This window comes from Uloborus diversus, chromosome 3, assembly GCF_026930045.1.
Source record: "Uloborus diversus isolate 005 chromosome 3, Udiv.v.3.1, whole genome shotgun sequence".
NCBI lineage: Eukaryota > Metazoa > Arthropoda > Arachnida > Araneae > Uloboridae > Uloborus > Uloborus diversus.
Window position 1 is genome coordinate 190,403,906 of NC_072733.1, and position 17,673 is coordinate 190,421,578.

Consider the following 17,673-nt stretch of genomic DNA (forward strand, 5'->3'; position numbering starts at 1 on the left):
ACCTGGGGGAGCCGTAGTTGATTCTTCGTATGCTAAAAAAAAAGAGAGAGTTGTAAAAAGATGATATAAGATTTTTTAGAAATAACTTAATATAATTGAAGGGTTCGGAGCCAGAATGTGATATGCCACATGATGTGAATTTTCAGCAGGCCAATTTCCAACTTATAAAAAATATTCATAGAATTTTTCAAAGGTATTATACATTCTACATTCTGCAATACTAAACCCAGATATGCTTCTCTCCAAATGACATAATCCACTGTCATGTTTATTTTAATTTTAGTTATGAGAAACACAAATTTTGATCGAAAAGTCATTCTTTGTGGCTTGTCATATTTCTGCCCCTAGCCCTTCAATCAAAGGCAGAGTCACTGATGTAGAGAACTCACTGCAATTGTATCTACAGGGGCAGCACTGTCCTTCTGTATATATAGGCGAACATCCTTCTACGTGAAGCTCACATTGCTGAACAACGCAAGTACTGCTATTACGGATACAATAGCAGATTTCGCACGGGTTCAAAGGATCTACAGGTAGACGGGAGCCCTCCGAAAAGTATCTACCATTCAAGTAGCAGCCTGAAAATTAAATCAATGAATAAATTTTGCAAGAAACTGGAAAGGACTTTTACATGATTTTGGACTACATTGAAACACAAATTTTACATCAGACGAATCTACATTTTCCCCGCATTTAACGTTTTTTCATCGGATCACACATCAGTTTTATTGCTATGTATTTCCCTTATTTTATGCTTTTTTTAAACCCAGTCCCTTAAGAAACGTAAAATCGGGGTTTAACTGTACTTATTTTCACATAGTTATCATGAAAGAAGGCTTGGTTAATTACTTTTAGTTAATTTTTCCGTTAACGTATCCCGTATTTACTGTATAAAGACTTATTGATTCAATAGCTTGTTTTTGTTGCTATATTGTATTTATGTACTTCCGAAACAGCTAAAACATGCTAAAAATGATACAGAAACTTCCTCTATATGGGGATTCAATGGAAAGTATTCCAGTCAAGCATAGAGGATCGGCAGCTTTTATGTAAAACTATTTATATTTGTAAATTTTAATAAATGTGCAAAATTCACTTTAGGAATAAAATTCAGCATTGCTATCATTTTTTTTTCCTAATTGTGACTTTTTTTTTCTGGTTAAATTTTTTTTTTTCTCAAAAAAGCTATGAGCAGAGCAAAGGCACGTTTAGAGGGATGTGAAATAGGTGGCTAATATCGAATCAGAAATTAAAAATGAAAAATCTGAACTACATTTAGTAGGAAACACGGTTTGATAAAATAGCAAAAATAATTGTAAACACTTGAAACAAAAAGTTCTGCTTTTTTTTTAATTGAAGGAGTATCTTGAGTCTTTGGCATCTCATATATTTGCTTTAAAACTTCTTTTTCCCTTTTGGCTATTTCCTAACAGATTCAAAGTTTTTATTTATTAACTTTTTTAAATGCAGAATATGTTATAGCAAAACACGAGCAAGGTTTTCTCTGTATGCCGAAGCCCTTAACAGTTTTAGGGTATTCTATTATATATTTTAAACCTGATACGCCATCTTCAAACAAAACTATGTTCAGGTAGGAGAGACTAACTATAGAGTAACTATATAAGCTTGAAAGTAGTAACACTGCTTGAAAAACTACTGTTCTTTTAGTACGTACGTCTTTTAGTTTCAACGTTAAAATTAAATACTGCACAATGTGCATGAGTCTTATTTATTTGTCTTTTATGGTCAAGCAAAGTTATACTAAATGTATGAGCTGAATGTATTTTGATCATAATATGCAAAAATGTTTTCATATTTCAAATTCCAAATTTAATGACGTCAGGCTGGCGAACTAAAAACCCACTCAGGCAAATATGCCTTTTGAATTGAAAATCAATTGAATATTACTAACCACTACCTCCTTGGCTTTCTTCGAGTGCCTGATAAGAATCCCCACAATTCTTTTCCTCCACCACTGTAAGATAAAAGAGAAATTATTTATTTCTGACCGATCAGATTTCAAAATAAAATATATGGTAAGAAATGTTAAGTAATAAAAAAGAAAAAAATGGTGTTTGTTTTTCTTTTGCAGTATTTTGATTGCTTTTATACCGGAGCAATCAAAAGGATTACATTATTTGCACCAGACTGTTATCAAATTGCTCAGAAAAACAAACATAAAGGAAAATGTATACTCATATGTCAAACAGGTAGATCCACTTTTATAAACGCTTTTAATTATATTTAAAAATATATGATGTAGTAAAATATGGACAGGGCAAGCCTTTCGGGAATATGTCTGTCAAGGAATGTTTGTCAAGAAAAAAAATAATAATCGCAGGCTGTGTTAAGTCCTTTAAGACAAACAATATATAAAATAGAATAGTTGGCTATAATCCATTCAAAGTACCAGAAAAGAAAAAAATTAAAAAACACGTGCAATAAAAGCTGATAATCACGATAGACGGTATTTTTGCTTTGCTGTTAAAATAACATTTCTTCAGATTTTTTTTCTGGTTATTTTTTATATTTACATTTCACACGTCTGTGAAAATCGTGAGAAATGTTTTTACTAATGGGCACAATTTTGTACCTTAATAATTTCATTATTTACGTAAACTTCTTTTCCCTTTTGAAATTCTCTGTCTTTGTGAATAATTGAAAATAACTGAAGGGTTCGTAATGTAATTCTTCGAAATCCGATTGTGACCACAAGCTTCATTTTACATATCATTTGTCTTAATTAAAACAATCTCTCTTTTGTTTGTTCTTTATTAATTTACGATACGAGTAGTAGGTACAGGTGCATTTGGATAAAGCGAAAAATTTGAATATGAATTGGAGAATTATCCCTGGAAGCAAGATCATTTTTAAACATACTAGCATGCATACAAAATGGTTTCCACTGTCGATTTCCTCCGTTGCCCATGAAAGATAATATATGTCGAAAACAGATTTTTATACTTGTAACTAAAATTGAAAAAATAGTTAACTAATTTTTATTGAAAACAAAATACAGGCTGGGAATGGAAAAACTTTTTAAATGTTTCATTTCACGAATAAATATGATAGGTGCAAAATTTTAAATGGAGCAGCAGTTTCAGTTACCATTTCCTGTTTATGGGAAATTAAAACTTTGCGGTAAAATTGGTATGAAGTTTATAAATACAGTTTGTGAAGTTGACTGGTGGTCAACTCTGCAAACTTAATGATCAGCTCAGCAATGTCTCTAATCACTGAGTTATACATCGTTTCAGAAAAGACAACACAAAGATACAAATTACGAAGATCTCAAACTACTACCCAAAGAATACAAAGATGAAACCTAACTCTGAGTTTTATTGGAGAAGTAACTGTTCTAAAAACAGTTTTACAGTAGCAGATTTCCAGCAGCAGAGGCTAAAGTCATAAGATGATCAACACACAAAATTCTGTGCCGAACAATGTACAATTTAATAAGCTAGCAATAAAAGACCAGGCAGCTAAGACACAAAAGAAAAAATATTCCCTTGGGGGAGCAAAAGATCTAGACTATTACAGAGGCACATTTTTTTCCTCTTTATCCAGCGCCTAAAAACTAATAAAGCGAAACGATTTTCGAATGCATGCTCTACAGCAAAAACAACCTTAAAATCCCTATAGCAAAATGGGGAGAAAAGTGCTATTACAATGTAGCAAAAATCAACTCCGTTCGTTTTCTGCGGTATGTGGGTTAAAAATGAGCTGACCCACCAACATATACTTAATTCCAACATTGACTGGTAGTTAAAAATATTTTAGAAGACCAGCGAGCAATTTTGAAACTTGATACGTCTCCACCTGGAAAAAGTGAAGGTTAAAGTAGTTGTTCAGCCAAACATCTTTTCATCCTGAAAATTTGGTACGGTAGCTGCTCACAGATAACAGAGAGCATACCAGATGTTGAGCATTATAAAAATCAATTTTTGCCAGAAATAAAAACAAAAGATCATTTATAATGTGTTTCAAAGCAAAGGGTTTATTTGAACTTATTAACCAGCAGCGTCTTGGACGTTTTTAAAATCAGTTTTAATACACGTCTCATGCACTGAAATTGAAACCATGATAAGTTTGAAAAGCAGACTAATGACCAAAATACCCGTGCCATACTCGAGCTGTCGAAAGGCTCAATTGTCTGTGAGTGAGGATTAAAAATTACTAGGGAAGAGAACGGGTACGGCTACATAATGAATAGGAAAAAAATCAAGAAACCATATTTAACATTAAAATAACCGGTTATTCAACGTTTTAAAGCAGAAAAAATTGCATTTTTTGTGCTTCAAACTGTTGGATAACCGATTATTTTAATTTTCAGCACAAAGGTATTTATTCGATACATATTTAACATATTAATATTTGAGATGATTACATATTTTGAAATTAATAAATAATCACTAATTTCCATTTTAATTCTTCATGTACAATGTTGAAGCAATGAGTAATTATAATTTATATTTTATTCTCTTAGTATTCTGACAAATTTGCAAACATTTTTAACCGACAATTCTAACATACTTCATAAACATATGAAATTTTCTGTGCTCGTGGGAAGCCAAATGACATGTAACAGAGTATAATGCGTAACTCAGTACACACATCATACAATTTTCGCACACCACGCTAAAAGTGAACTCATTTTTTTTTCTTCTTTTCTCTCTTTTTTTTTTGGATGTATGAATTAATACATAAAATTCTACGCATCGATGTTTAGCTATTTTTGGAGTTTTAAGGGCACCAGAGAGTAAAAATGAATTTCAATTTAAAAAAAAAAAAGAATTATCTACTCGAAACACAGTTTTCCCACCCTGCGCCATGTAGGACTTTAAGAAAGAAAACAGTTCCTCTACTATCCGCTCCACACATGGAGAAAAATGCGATGGCATGATGATAAAGGATGAATAGACGGAAGATTTCTCACTCTGGTATGTTCTGCTCAAATATCAGCCAGCATTCCAAATACTAAAAACGTTTGGTTTTGACAATATTTTTTCAAATTTCAATAAAAGCATTTTTAGCATCTTGAAGCATCCCATTGATCAGACATAGGTAATTATACTCTTAATGAAATAAGGTTTCCGACGCACATTTTTCTTACTGGAGTTAGTAACAACAGTAACACTTATATACCGATATTAACCAACGCAAAATCTGTCTAAGCCACATTTAAAAGTTATGCACTGGAAAATAGAACTTACCTTTATACTTACCATTACATTCACTAGAGAACAGAACTTATTGTATATTCATTAATGATTGAACTTACTTGACATTTACCAGATAATAGAACCTATTTCTAGTCACTAGATGTCAAAACTTACTTTACAGTTACTAGATGAAAAACTTACTTTATAGTCAATAGATGACTGAACATAAACCACTGTTTTATTTTAGACTTTCATAGCCTTTTCAGAGCAGGTGTACATTTTTTTTCTTTTTTGTATCTCAATTATAACATTCTGGATTGTTGCTTTGAAACTCTCAGAAATCAGCTCTCTTAAACAGTTGCTACTTTTGTGAATACTTTCCTTATTTAAGGTTCTTATTTAAAGCTGTTCTTAATTTTGTTTGGACATATGCTGAGTACATACAATCTGAAAACACTGTATACAGTGTGAAGTCATTTGTCATTGTGTAAAGAACAGATTACAATATACTGCGGTTTAATTTCTTGTCAGGACATGTATATCAGAACTTTTTTGTTAAAAAATATGCAAATTCGAAGTGCACTTTCGCAATAAAAAAAAAATTTAATGAAATGATGTCTCAATACTTTCAGAGCTGCTGATCTTAAATTTACTTACTGAACACAAACATTCAGATCTTTTTAATTGTTTTTTTATTGAAATATTAAACTGCTGATAACATGCTCTTGTTGCTACGTCATGCTAGTTCAAGTAGTTTAAAGTGATATTTCTTGCTTATGATTTGTAAATCTTTGCATTTATTAGTTTTTATGCAAATTTGAAGCGTTTTTCGTCATCAGACTTTACTTCATTGGCTATCAATAAAAATATTAGCCTCTCTTTTTATTTCCTTTTCCTTTTTTTAAATTCATTTTAAGTTTCAAATGGCTTACCATAATTTTAAAAATTGAACTATATTCTCAACATACTTAAGTAAATTAGTTTCTCAAATTAAAGTAAAAATATCACATGAATAAAATAAATTATCTAATAAATATCAAATAATTACAGTATCAAAATATACTTAAAATATCGGAAAATTGGCATTTAAAAATAATTGTTTTGATATAGTATTTAAATGAGTAAAAAAAATAATCAAAGGTGTAAAAGAACAACTATGGATAGATTGAGTTACTCGTTAAACTCACTAAATTAACCATAACCCGCTTAAAATACTGAAGTAACAAGAAGTAAAAAAAAAAAAAAGTTTCATCGATCATAATGCAGAAGAAATTGCTTTACCAGTACCACTGTAGTAATAATGTTCTTTGTGTTAAAATCTAAATGGCCTCGTTCATAAATTACTTGATATAAGTAAGAATAAATTAGATGACCAATTGTACTTCAAATAACTTAATAGTTCAGTTTAAAAATATCTCAAAAGAGTGCCTGCAGATTTCAAAAAAATATTTATTTATTGATTTATTAAAACAGCTCTTTAGATTACAGCATACCTCTTTACAAATCTTCAACAAAATAAAACATTTCTTACAAAAAAAGTGAAAAGTACCTTAAAAATTCAATGTCATTAAAACACGTATGTTTCAAAAAACATTTTAACCGAGTCACTGATTTAACATCATATTTTCGTATTGATAATGTGGTTTTAAGTATGTACAGACAAAGTACAATGAAATGTAGCCCAAGATTTTTTAAAAAGTCTTGTTTTGCGCCATTTGAACAAAAATGTGTTATGTATAATAGCCGAAAGAAAATTCATGGAATTATAAAATTGAAGGAATATAATAAAATACGAGTTATGTATTCGCCTCATAATTAAAATCACTAAAAATTTGTACACCTGGAATATACAAAGTATTGTTTTATCATTTATGCTTTTAAATGATATATATATTTCTTAGAGATATACTTTCGGGTAAAAGAAGTTTGCTGGAAGAGGTGAATTCTGTTTAATACTTTTCCAAGGTGAATATGAAGTGACGAAATTTTAAAGAACAAAGTCAATAATGATTGGCAAAGTAAAACGTTTGGTTCTGCAAAAACTACTCGATGAATTGAAATAAAACTCCAAAATTAGTCGATTTGCAAATAGAAAATGGAAAGAAACGATTCATGACAAGTTTGAGAAAAACAATCCTTTCTACTTTATTTTATTCTCCAGCAGAAACGATTCATGACAAGTTGGAGAAAAACAATCATTGCTCCTTTATTTTATTTTCCAGCTCTCTATTCTGAGTTCTCTAAATATACAATTTCCAACTTATTGTTTTTTTCTATAAACAAGCGGTCAATCGCTTTTTCACGAAGATTACGGGGTGATTGTTTTTCACTTAAAAGCCGGTTTTGAAAATGGAAATTTAAAATAGAAAGTCATTAAACTATGAAAATGTCATTAAAGTATGGAAATGTCATTAAAATATAGAATCATTTTCTCGCTTAAACAGCATTGTATAGAATTCCGAAGGGAAAAATGGATGAGTGAATTCTACTTTTGGGTGAGTTGAGGTTTGTGGAACCTTATGTATGCAAATTTTCTTCAGATAAAAGTGTGTAGCACCAAAATTAACAAAACCTATAGGAAGACTAAAATCCTCTAATAAATTAGAATTTTGCATGAATGCAATGGAAAAATAAATGAATATTATAAATAATTTTTCCGCAATAAAAGTAGCACATGAACCTCGTGAATATATTGACTGGTTACAGGAAAAGTGGCGTCAGTCAAACATTTTGAAAATTGAGTTAAGCATGGGTTTGAGTCCCGCTTTAGCTCCTGTAATAAGTATATCAATTGCGAAAAAAAGTAATAAAAGTTATTGCTAACTAAGAGCGAACGAAAAATGTCCACCATCGAAACTGCGATTCAGGTAAGAATGAGTGATGTAAATCAGTTTTCATGCCGCTGATTGGACAAGCAGACATAAAATTTTCTGTTAAGGAGAAAAAACTCCCTCTTAGCACCCCTTGCCTGCATTTATCTTTTTTTTTCAGCAAATCAATCTTCATTTTAGAATGGCAGTTGTGAAAGTCATTCAATCAAGAAACAAGTAACTTTAAATCAAGTTACAAGTAACTTTTCAAAAAAGCTGATGCATAATGAGAAGTACTTATTCTTAAAAATACAAGTCCTCCCTCCTGAAATTACAATTTACTCAGAGGCTGTTTTTTTCTCTTTCTTTTTCTTTTTTTCTATGCAGATGAATTTTACAAAACCTGTATTAACTCTTAACTCTGCTGTGATGACCTACGCCACTCCCATTTCGATATATCACACCCATCAAGAAAAGTGGCACAACTCAAAATTTGGGGAAAACGTTATTGATTTAAAATCAAAATTTAATTATCTTTCTTGCCACAAAACTCACACAAAGTGAACTGACGTGACTGGAGCGTGGAGGCGCAAAAACGATGTAACTAATAGTGACATATCATTAAAATTTCATAACTTAGAAGAACATTTTTCGAACATTAAATACGCACTATCAATTTAGACAACAAAAACTGACCAGTAAACATCAAACTATACATCATGATAGCACATCGTAATATTTAGGACAAAATCGCTTAAAACTACTGTTACGTAAAACGTTGGTTTTCTCCAATGCTGTTTCTAGTTTTCGGAGAGAGGGGGGGTTGTTCCGTCACATGCCTTGCCGGGGAGTGATAAATATTTCTAATCGCTCTTAATTTCAAAGCCTTGAAATAATCTGTAAAAAACTATTTAGTTTTAAAATTTAGTTCAATAATTGAAATGTAAAACTGCTCTCAATTCTATGTATTTCAAAAGATTAACGAGTGCAGTTTGAAACAATCATTGTTTAAATTGCTTTTTGTGTTTTATTATTAGTTTATTGTGCTTTATTACATTTTTTAAACGCGAATAGTTTGCTATATGTTATTGACTTTTAGACCTTATCGAACTGCACTGTACGACTAGTAGCTGTTGAACGGGCATCTAACTCGTTCGTCCTGGACATAGCGAATTAGTGTTTTTTCTGTTCCATGCAGATATTCAGAAAAGAAAAAAAAAAGAAAAACTTCATTACACAAATTTATTTTTATCGCTGATTTCATGGATTTCTAAAACCCTTCTTTTAACTAAGAGAATAACATAAAATAAAAGTTTAAACTTTTAACCAGTAGGTTGCGGTGTCCAATAGACACTGTTCATAGTTTATTGTCTGAAACAATACAATAAAACTTTCTACACTTTTTGGTGTCTTGATCATATGGTTATAGTTAACCATCTGACTACTCAATTTCCATAACGAAGTTGCTTAAGATAAGCATATTTCTTAAACATGAAAAAACAATATGAAATATGTGTACTAAATTAAATTGTGTTAGAAATTACGTTTAGTTTCATAAATCTTATAAGGTTCAAGAAAAGTTTTACTTCACATTCTTCTCGCAAAATTTGAGTTTCATTGCGTTTTTTCCCAATGTTTTGAGCAAACACTGCACACCTTTTGTTTTTTTAATGGAGAGGATGTGGCTTTCAAAATGAGCAAGAGGTCAGTGTAAATACCACGTGATCAGAAGATGAGCATACATTCGAAAAATTAATAATGCGCGGAATAATGTATGTATTGTAGGTAGGTAAAAATTGACACACATGCTTGAAATGATATGCAGTTTTATTGTTAACAGGGTTGCCAGACGTCCCGGATTTCAAGGAACAGTCCCGGGTTTTGAAAAATTGTTCCGTGTCCCGGGGAACTTCCATACGAGACGGCTTTCGTCTCGTATTCTAACTATTAACAATATTTTACAGAACGAGACATTATTTTAAGGGGAAAAAATAAAGTAAAACAAAAAATGTGAAAAAAAGAGCAATCTGAAAAATATGTAGCAGCAAACGCAAAAATTATTTTCGTTTTCGGATTTTGTTTTGGCGGTAGACTATGAGGAGCTGAATGATTGCTTCTCCTATGATCATTGACTAATATTGGAAACATGTCTCTGCGCATGCGGCGTCAATCGCAATGAAAACGCAAAAATGTCGAAAAAACGACTCGCAATAAATGTTTTATACTTTGATCGGCGACATTTTGTAAGGTTTAATGCTTTGTTACGATTGAATTTTTCAGATTTATCATGAAGAGACATTCTGCTTTGGAAAGCACCCCTTAAAAATACACCATATCCAGTAATTGCCCTCAACCTCAAAAATATCCCCCCACCCTTTTCACTTCTAGAAGCCTATCCCGTATTTATTGTTCTTAAACCTGGCAACCCTGATTGCATATGCATAATATTTTTACGCAGGGTGGCGCTCCACCCCATACTACTACAATGTGAAAAATCTCTCGCGCCCGTCGTTTGGTAATGATCGCGTGTTGAGCCACCGTGGGCCAATATTAAGGAGCCGGAGCCCGTGTGCAAAGACATAATGTGCCGCACCTCTAGAGATTTTTTTAATATTTTGGCTAATACTTAACCTTGACTTTCTAAACTCATTCTGTAATAATAAAAAGTAAAACATTGATAAAAAAAAAATACAAATGAAATTTGTAGGGCAGATTATGAGAGCGGCAAAATTCTTTAACAAAATAATAAACAAACAAAAGTATTACCTTTGAATTAAAAACACACATTTCATTGTAAGAAGCGAAGAACAACCTCATTTACTATGAAAATAAAATCTAATGGGGGAAAAAAGGGTTGAAACATAAACCTCATGAAGCGAAAAGTAAATAAATCAGTCTTTCTACAAAGACTACCAAATAGGTATCCATGAAATAAATTTTCCGACTTTGTGAGAGGCAAATTAGTTAATAATTTTTTTTAGTGTTATGGCCAAATCCGATAGAGCAGCGACGCTCAACCGATGAAAAAAAAACGGACCGGTCCCCGAAGATTTTTGCTCGTCCACGTTAAAAAAAAATGGTCCTTACCCAAAAAAAGAGAACACCTTAATAATAAAAATAATATCCTATGCGACATCTTTTACTTGAATTTTGTGATTAATTTTGTATTTTTTTATGATTTTTCAGCAATGTCTACTGTAAAGTTTTATTTATAGATTTATTAATTGATTTTTTGTTGTTATTCTAGTTTGCAAAAAAAGAAAAAAACCTCAGTCACAATTTACATGTTTTAACCGCCCGCAAATGGGAGGGGGTTTTTTGGGGAGAGGGGGCGGTACAAGAAAAAGAAGAAAGAAAAGAAGAAGAAAAAAAACATCGCCGTTCCGCGATTATTTTTTCTAAAGCTCTTTCCCGTCCGCTGGTCAAAAAAGGCTGTGATACACGTATTATTTCTCAAGTAATTTTTAGGAACGTTTAGTTTACTGAAACACCTTTCCAGATTAAGTATCTTGTCGCTAGATCAAAATTTGGAAACTAGGAATGAAATCACTTTACACTAGGTTTTCGTACGAAGGAAAACAGGTATTGTTTAAACGCGTTGCAAAACCATAGACACAAAAATCACTTTTTTCCTTTTTTTGGTTCTCTAAATTGTATTATCAAATTGAAAACATTTAATTTCCTCAAATGCATATACATTTAAGCATCCTATGTTCTAGGTAATTTTAAACATCTTATATATTTTCGTAAAAGCAACTTTCGCAAAAATCACTTCTGAAACGTCTTTGGTAAGTGCAAACCATATTGCACCGACAGTGCGCTGGTGAGAAAAACAAAAAACAAAAAACCTTTTCTGTTGCGGTATTGCCCGCTCTGTTACGAATTTTGCTACCAAATGCACGATATTACGAAACCACAATAGAGCTAGGACCTGCCTGGTATCAGAAGAGAAAAAGAACACCTAGCTTTCGAGACCTCCCATAGAGTTAATGAATATTCCGAATGATTATTTTTCTTAAATTTTCGCAAATTGAAAAAGGGATAAAAAATTAATTCATTTTTGTTTAAACAACTGTTGTTTCTTTTTCTTCCGAAGATTTCCCTTGTGAAAGAGTGAAAAATTCGATTAAATGTTAAAATGATATCGTGTACATCTTAACCTTCAACCGAACTGGTTGTACAGACAAAACAGAAATGAGCACTTAAATTATTGTAGGTTTTTTAACGCAATTTGAATGAAATTTTTTCGCATAAATTTAGTACTGATTTTTAAAAAGAATGACAGGCAGAATTTCATACAATATACTTTTAAAATCAGCAATGCTTTTACAACTGCGAATTGCAATTGTGCTTTTTCGCTAAACCACTTGTTAGTAATAAACATAAATATCCTTTCTATGAGTGCAATAAGCTCGGGCCAACGTAAAATAAATTTGAATAATTGTGCATGACTTAATTTTTTGGTTTGAAAATACTTAAACATCTCCATCCAGAGACTTTTGGTTAAAGCATTTAGTGTTCCGTTCTGTCACTCCAAACAGCTGAACGTTTCAGTATGTGGGAGGACCTCGGGACAGGATACCTGAAAAATGGGGCAGTCCCGTTCAGAACGGTACGTATGGTCACCTTACTAATGACTCATTGCTCATGGTGGCTTGATCGGTAAGGCGTCGAACTCGTAATTGAAGGGTCACGGGTTCGATGATAGTAGGCCAAAGAAGCCTCCGTGTTCGTTAATGACACAGTAAATCATCGTAGTCATCAAGTCCTCCAAGTGAATCAATACTTGTAGAAGTTCTGGACCAGTGATTGCTCGGCTTCTGGTGTGGATCGATAAAACAGAACTATATTCAGGGTCCCATCCTACCAGTAAAACCACAAACAGTGGTAGATCGGGGACCCTGGATTGTGATATGATACTAATAACCCAAAGAAACTCCTTTCTCAGAACAGTAGATTTATTAATTGGTATTTTTCGTAAATTTCGTATTTGAATGATATTAAATAAACGCGTCATCTTGAATCTTTCCCACTGTGGTAAGGCAATAAGAAACTCGACGGATTTTGACATATGATTATGTAAATGTATAGACAATCAAGTTAAAAAGGCATAAAGTATGAGTAAATATTGAATACACGTGTTTCGATGTTCAAAGCACCCTTTTTGACCCAAGAAGTAAAGTATTTACATCGATGCATTTGTAAAAAAAAAATATAAGCTTATAGATGGAAAGATATCTGACTATACCCTTGCTCTTGATAATGTTTACGTCATTTTGGAAATTTGGGACAATACGGGAGGGTTATTGGCTCCGAGTTAAGATAATTTACTTTCGTATTTAACGCCTTCCACCTTGAGCGCCTTTCTCTTTCTTGCGCCCTCGGTCATTTTACGCCATTGATCTTATACGCCTTCTGTTTTTTTTTTTTTTTTTTTTTTTGCCTTCAAATCTCAGCACCTTCGATTTTTATTTTTATTCTTTTTTCGCCCTCAAGCCTGAGCTTATTTGGTTCTTTTTTCTGCGCCCCGAGCGCGTGCGCCTTATTTTTATTTCCCCGGCCCTCGAACCTTTTTTTTAAATTTTATTTTATTTTACTTTATTTGAGTCCTCGAACGCTTGCGCCTCCGTTTTTCTTTTGCCTTATTTATTTATCTTTTTTTTTTTTTTTTTTTTTTTTTTTTTGAGCCTTGGAATCTGCTCGCCTTTGTTTCCTTTTGTGGCCTCAAATCCGTGCGTTTTCTGTTTTTTTTTTTTTTTTTATTTTTATTTTTTTATGCAGTTTGTTAGTCAAAGTTGGTGCCCTCTTTGGGGACCCAGTCTGCCCCTGAGCATGTTAGTCAATTTTTACATATTTACATACATTATTCCGTGTGTTATTAATTTTTCAAATGTACGTACGTATACTCATTTTCTGAACACCTGGTACTTCAGAAAAAGCACTATTGACATTTAAACGATGAAAAAAGCGGAATATGATATTTAAATTACTTTATGCACTTGGTAATTGCGGTAGTAACAAATTTTGTTGCCAATACGTTGCCCGTAGAAATAGCGGGATACGAAGCGAGAGGGTTAATCTGCGCGTAAAGAGTTGCGATAATTGCAAAAGAGTTTTTTAGGACTTTTGGACTTGAAGCCCCAGATCGTAGCTTCAAAGTAGTGTCACGTCCACCATCTTGGGGCTAAATGCCGTTTTTTTTTTTTTTTTTTTTTTATAAATATGTCTGCTAAGTAGTGTGCTTTGCTTCTTGATTGTGATTTCATTTAACTCCATGTCAATCTACAATCAGGGGTGGACTGGGTCCCTCAAGAGGGTGCCAACCTTGGGGAAAATGGCGCAAAAAAAAAAAGGGTTGAAAAAAGGAAAAAAAATAGGTGCAAAAAAAAAGAAAAGAAAAGAAAAAAAGAAAGAAAGAGAGAAAGGGAAAATTAAAAGCTAGGGGACATTCAACAACTAGAAAAAAAGGGGGGCGGGCCAGTCCGCCCCTGTCTAAAATCATGAAGAACCACAATCAAGAAGAAACACGCTACTTCATCATAACAGACATAGAAAGAAAGCGTCATTTAGCCCCAAGATGGCGGATGTGTCACTACTTAAGCTACGATCTAGGGCTTTAGTTTGACTTACCTTCCGGGCACCAAATTTTTGGGCAACAATCCTCCTTATTTCTCTCAATAATACATTCTTTTCCGATGGGCTTCATGAAAGGGCAAATACGCAAGTAGCACATTAGCATATTATTCAGACATGTGCAGTTCAGGCATGGCTCGTTCGTGTCAATTGTTTCACCATTACCATAATGTTGGCTTAAATAATGACATCCTGAAAAGAGACAAAAGTTTTAAAACATATCATTTCAAAGAATCTGTTCTTCACGTAAAGATAATAAATGTACCTTTGTCCTTAATAGCACCAGGGGCACTTTGTCCAGGGGAACCTTGCATCGGAGCTGTAAGTACAAAATAAAAAGTTTTACTGTAGGATTTGAAAAATTAAGGTAATTACATTTTTCTCTATCAAATTGACAACCTTAAGATTAATTTGAACTTTGTCACTGAGAAAACGCTGAGATAATGAAATAATTTATGCAGCGGAGGATTTTTTATTGAAACACAGTTATATTTATAAAGCTTTCATTATAGCAAGTTTCATTAAACAACCAATCAGGTGATGTGAAAATAGGTCCCCACCCCCCTTTGAAGTAGACAGATGCTTAGCACCTTAATTCAGTGTAAAAGAGTTGCCCATAAATGTTGTCCCACTTTTTAAGCATATTCGACCGTCCTCTTTGCCCCTTTTTTTTCACTTCACCTTACTCCCTCCTCTCGCCACATGTCCCGTACATAGCACATCGTTCCATTTTTTTTTCCAATCAAAATGTGTTACGTCACATTCCATGTTACCCCATCCCTCTTCCTCGCCACAATTTTATGAATCCTCCCCATCCCCCTCAAAGCATGACATCGTTTGAGGCAGTGCGAAGCAAAGAGATCTAAGTTCTAAAATTAAAAATTTGGAGATAACTACAACCAGTACAAATGGCAGATGACCCTCTCTTCTGTTTTGGTGCAAGAGATAGTACTAGTTGCCCTGGTAGGTGCTGCTGTATAACATGATTTAGAAAAAAAAATTCAATAAAAGCCTATCTAGGATCGCAATTGTAAACGCGTTTTACTCAGAACTTGAAATCTCCACTTAAGATCCCTTTTCTTCTCACTGCCTCATTTGTGGACGACCCCTAAGACTGTCAATCTCAGCTGAGAATTTTTGAACTGAATAAGCAAACTATGAAAGGATTATGCAAAAGCTGCCTCATTGCGAGTCAGAACAAATATAATTGCATCATAAAGCAAATTTGATACGTTCTTTTACATGCTTAGTTTTTGTGCTTAGAAAATGAAGCTATTATAGTACGCAATGGTTGCTTTTGGTTAGTGTACATCAGTCATAATAGTTGTATACAAAAGGCTCCCAAAAGTGTTCGTACAGATTGAAATTTTGTACTGAAACCAAAATTACGTAAATTCGACTAAGACGTTCAATTTTTTTTTCACACCATTCCTATGCCATTATGAATAAAATCCAGTAGTTTTTTTTTTTTTTTCAAAATATTGCCAGATTTTGTTTTTAAAATTTGTCAAAAAACGAAGAAAGAAAAAATACGCCACAAAAGTCATCGTACACTGAAATATTTTCGAATAAATTCATGATTAAAATTATCATATGTCGTTTTTTATTATTTTTGTATCATGACACTCTAGGGTCCTTTGGCTTGATTTTTTAAAATTTATTCCCTAATGTTCTGTTTATTATTTTAAAATGGCTGTTTTGCATAAAAAACAACAAACACGATACGAAATTTGATTTTTTTCCCCCTAACAGTAACCATAAATTGCTTTGAAATGTCTCTAAATTAGTTAATGTATGCCATTCTATAGTGAAGTGCTTGATACAATGCTTTAAAGACAAGAATCGGATCGAAAACAAGGTAAGAAAAGGTCAACTGGCAAAGTTAACAAAGCGTGATCGGAGATTTACAGTTTAAAAAATTATGAAAACTACACATTTGAGTGCTGAGAAAGTAACTGCAGAATTGAATGAAACATTTTACGTTTAATTTTCACCTAAAATTGATCGCCAAATTCTCTGATTAGCTGAATTAAATGGGACCTCTTCCCGCAGAAATTTTCTTGTTCGTGCGAAAAACATTAAGCTTACGCTTTCCGTCGTAAAATCAATGATAAATAAGCTCAAAACGTTTTGGAACAATTTCTTACTTATAGATGAAAATAAATTCAACATTTTGGGTTAAATTGCTATATAATTGCAAATTGAAGAAAAAATAATGAAGTTAATCTTAAGAACTTAGATCAGTTAATCAGGACGGTGAACGTGTTCTTGTGTGAGGGTGCATATCAGCATCAGGACTTGGAAGTTTGGAATTTTTTAATGAAATAATGAATCATGCTGTTCATTTAAATATTTTTAAAAACAATTTCAAACTATTGATTATCGGAAAAGTTTGATTATCGGAAACAACTTTGTTTTTTTATCAAGATAACGATAAGAACGCACACAGTTTTCAACATTTGCGTCTAGTGCCTCAACAATTGTCCTAAAGTTTAGAAAATACCCCTTCAGTCTCCAAGTTTGAACTTAATGTAACATATTTAGAGATATCTGTAGACTAGATTACGAAAATACGGCGCTGAAACGAGACTAGAGCTAGAAACAGTAAGACTCGAAGTGTGGTTGAACACTTACTCAGAAATTACGCAAAAAAAAAAAAAAAAAAAAAAAAGAAAAGAAAAAAAAAAGAAAGAAAGAAAAAAGAATGAAATCAATTCCCAGACGTTTAAAAGGTTGATACTGCATGATATTCTACTAAATAATAGCTTAATAAAAAGTTAGATTATTCAATAATATATAGACATTTTTTAAAGTGCACGAAGACTTTTGTGAGATAAAATTTGCGTCCCTTTTTGGTTTTTGATTTTTTGAAAAATAAGCTTTAATATTTTTTTAAAAAGTTTATGTAGTTTTGTTGAAAATTGATCAGAAATCTTATAATTAAATACCTATTCCGAAATACTAATTCTAATCAATGGATAGGGTCCTATTTCATTGAATGTCGTAGGTGTACGAACACTTTTGGGAGCCACTGTAGATATATAATAAGTTAATTTAAAAATTCTTTA

The 17,673-nt window shown here is 32.5% G+C and overlaps 1 protein-coding gene across 1 annotated transcript; it reads right to left on the bottom strand.

Moving 5' to 3' along the window:
• Positions 1-330: 330 nt before the first annotated feature.
• LOC129219101 (von Willebrand factor C and EGF domain-containing protein-like) lies at positions 331-14,711 on the bottom strand. The gene is made up of 3 exons (XM_054853421.1): positions 14,603-14,711; positions 1,913-1,975; positions 331-578 (listed from the first exon to the last, which is right to left on the bottom strand). The coding sequence occupies exons 1-3, from the start codon at positions 14,709-14,711 to the stop codon at positions 331-333; spliced, it is 420 nt and encodes a 139-aa protein (XP_054709396.1).
• Between the last annotated feature and the right edge of the window lie 2,962 nt (positions 14,712-17,673).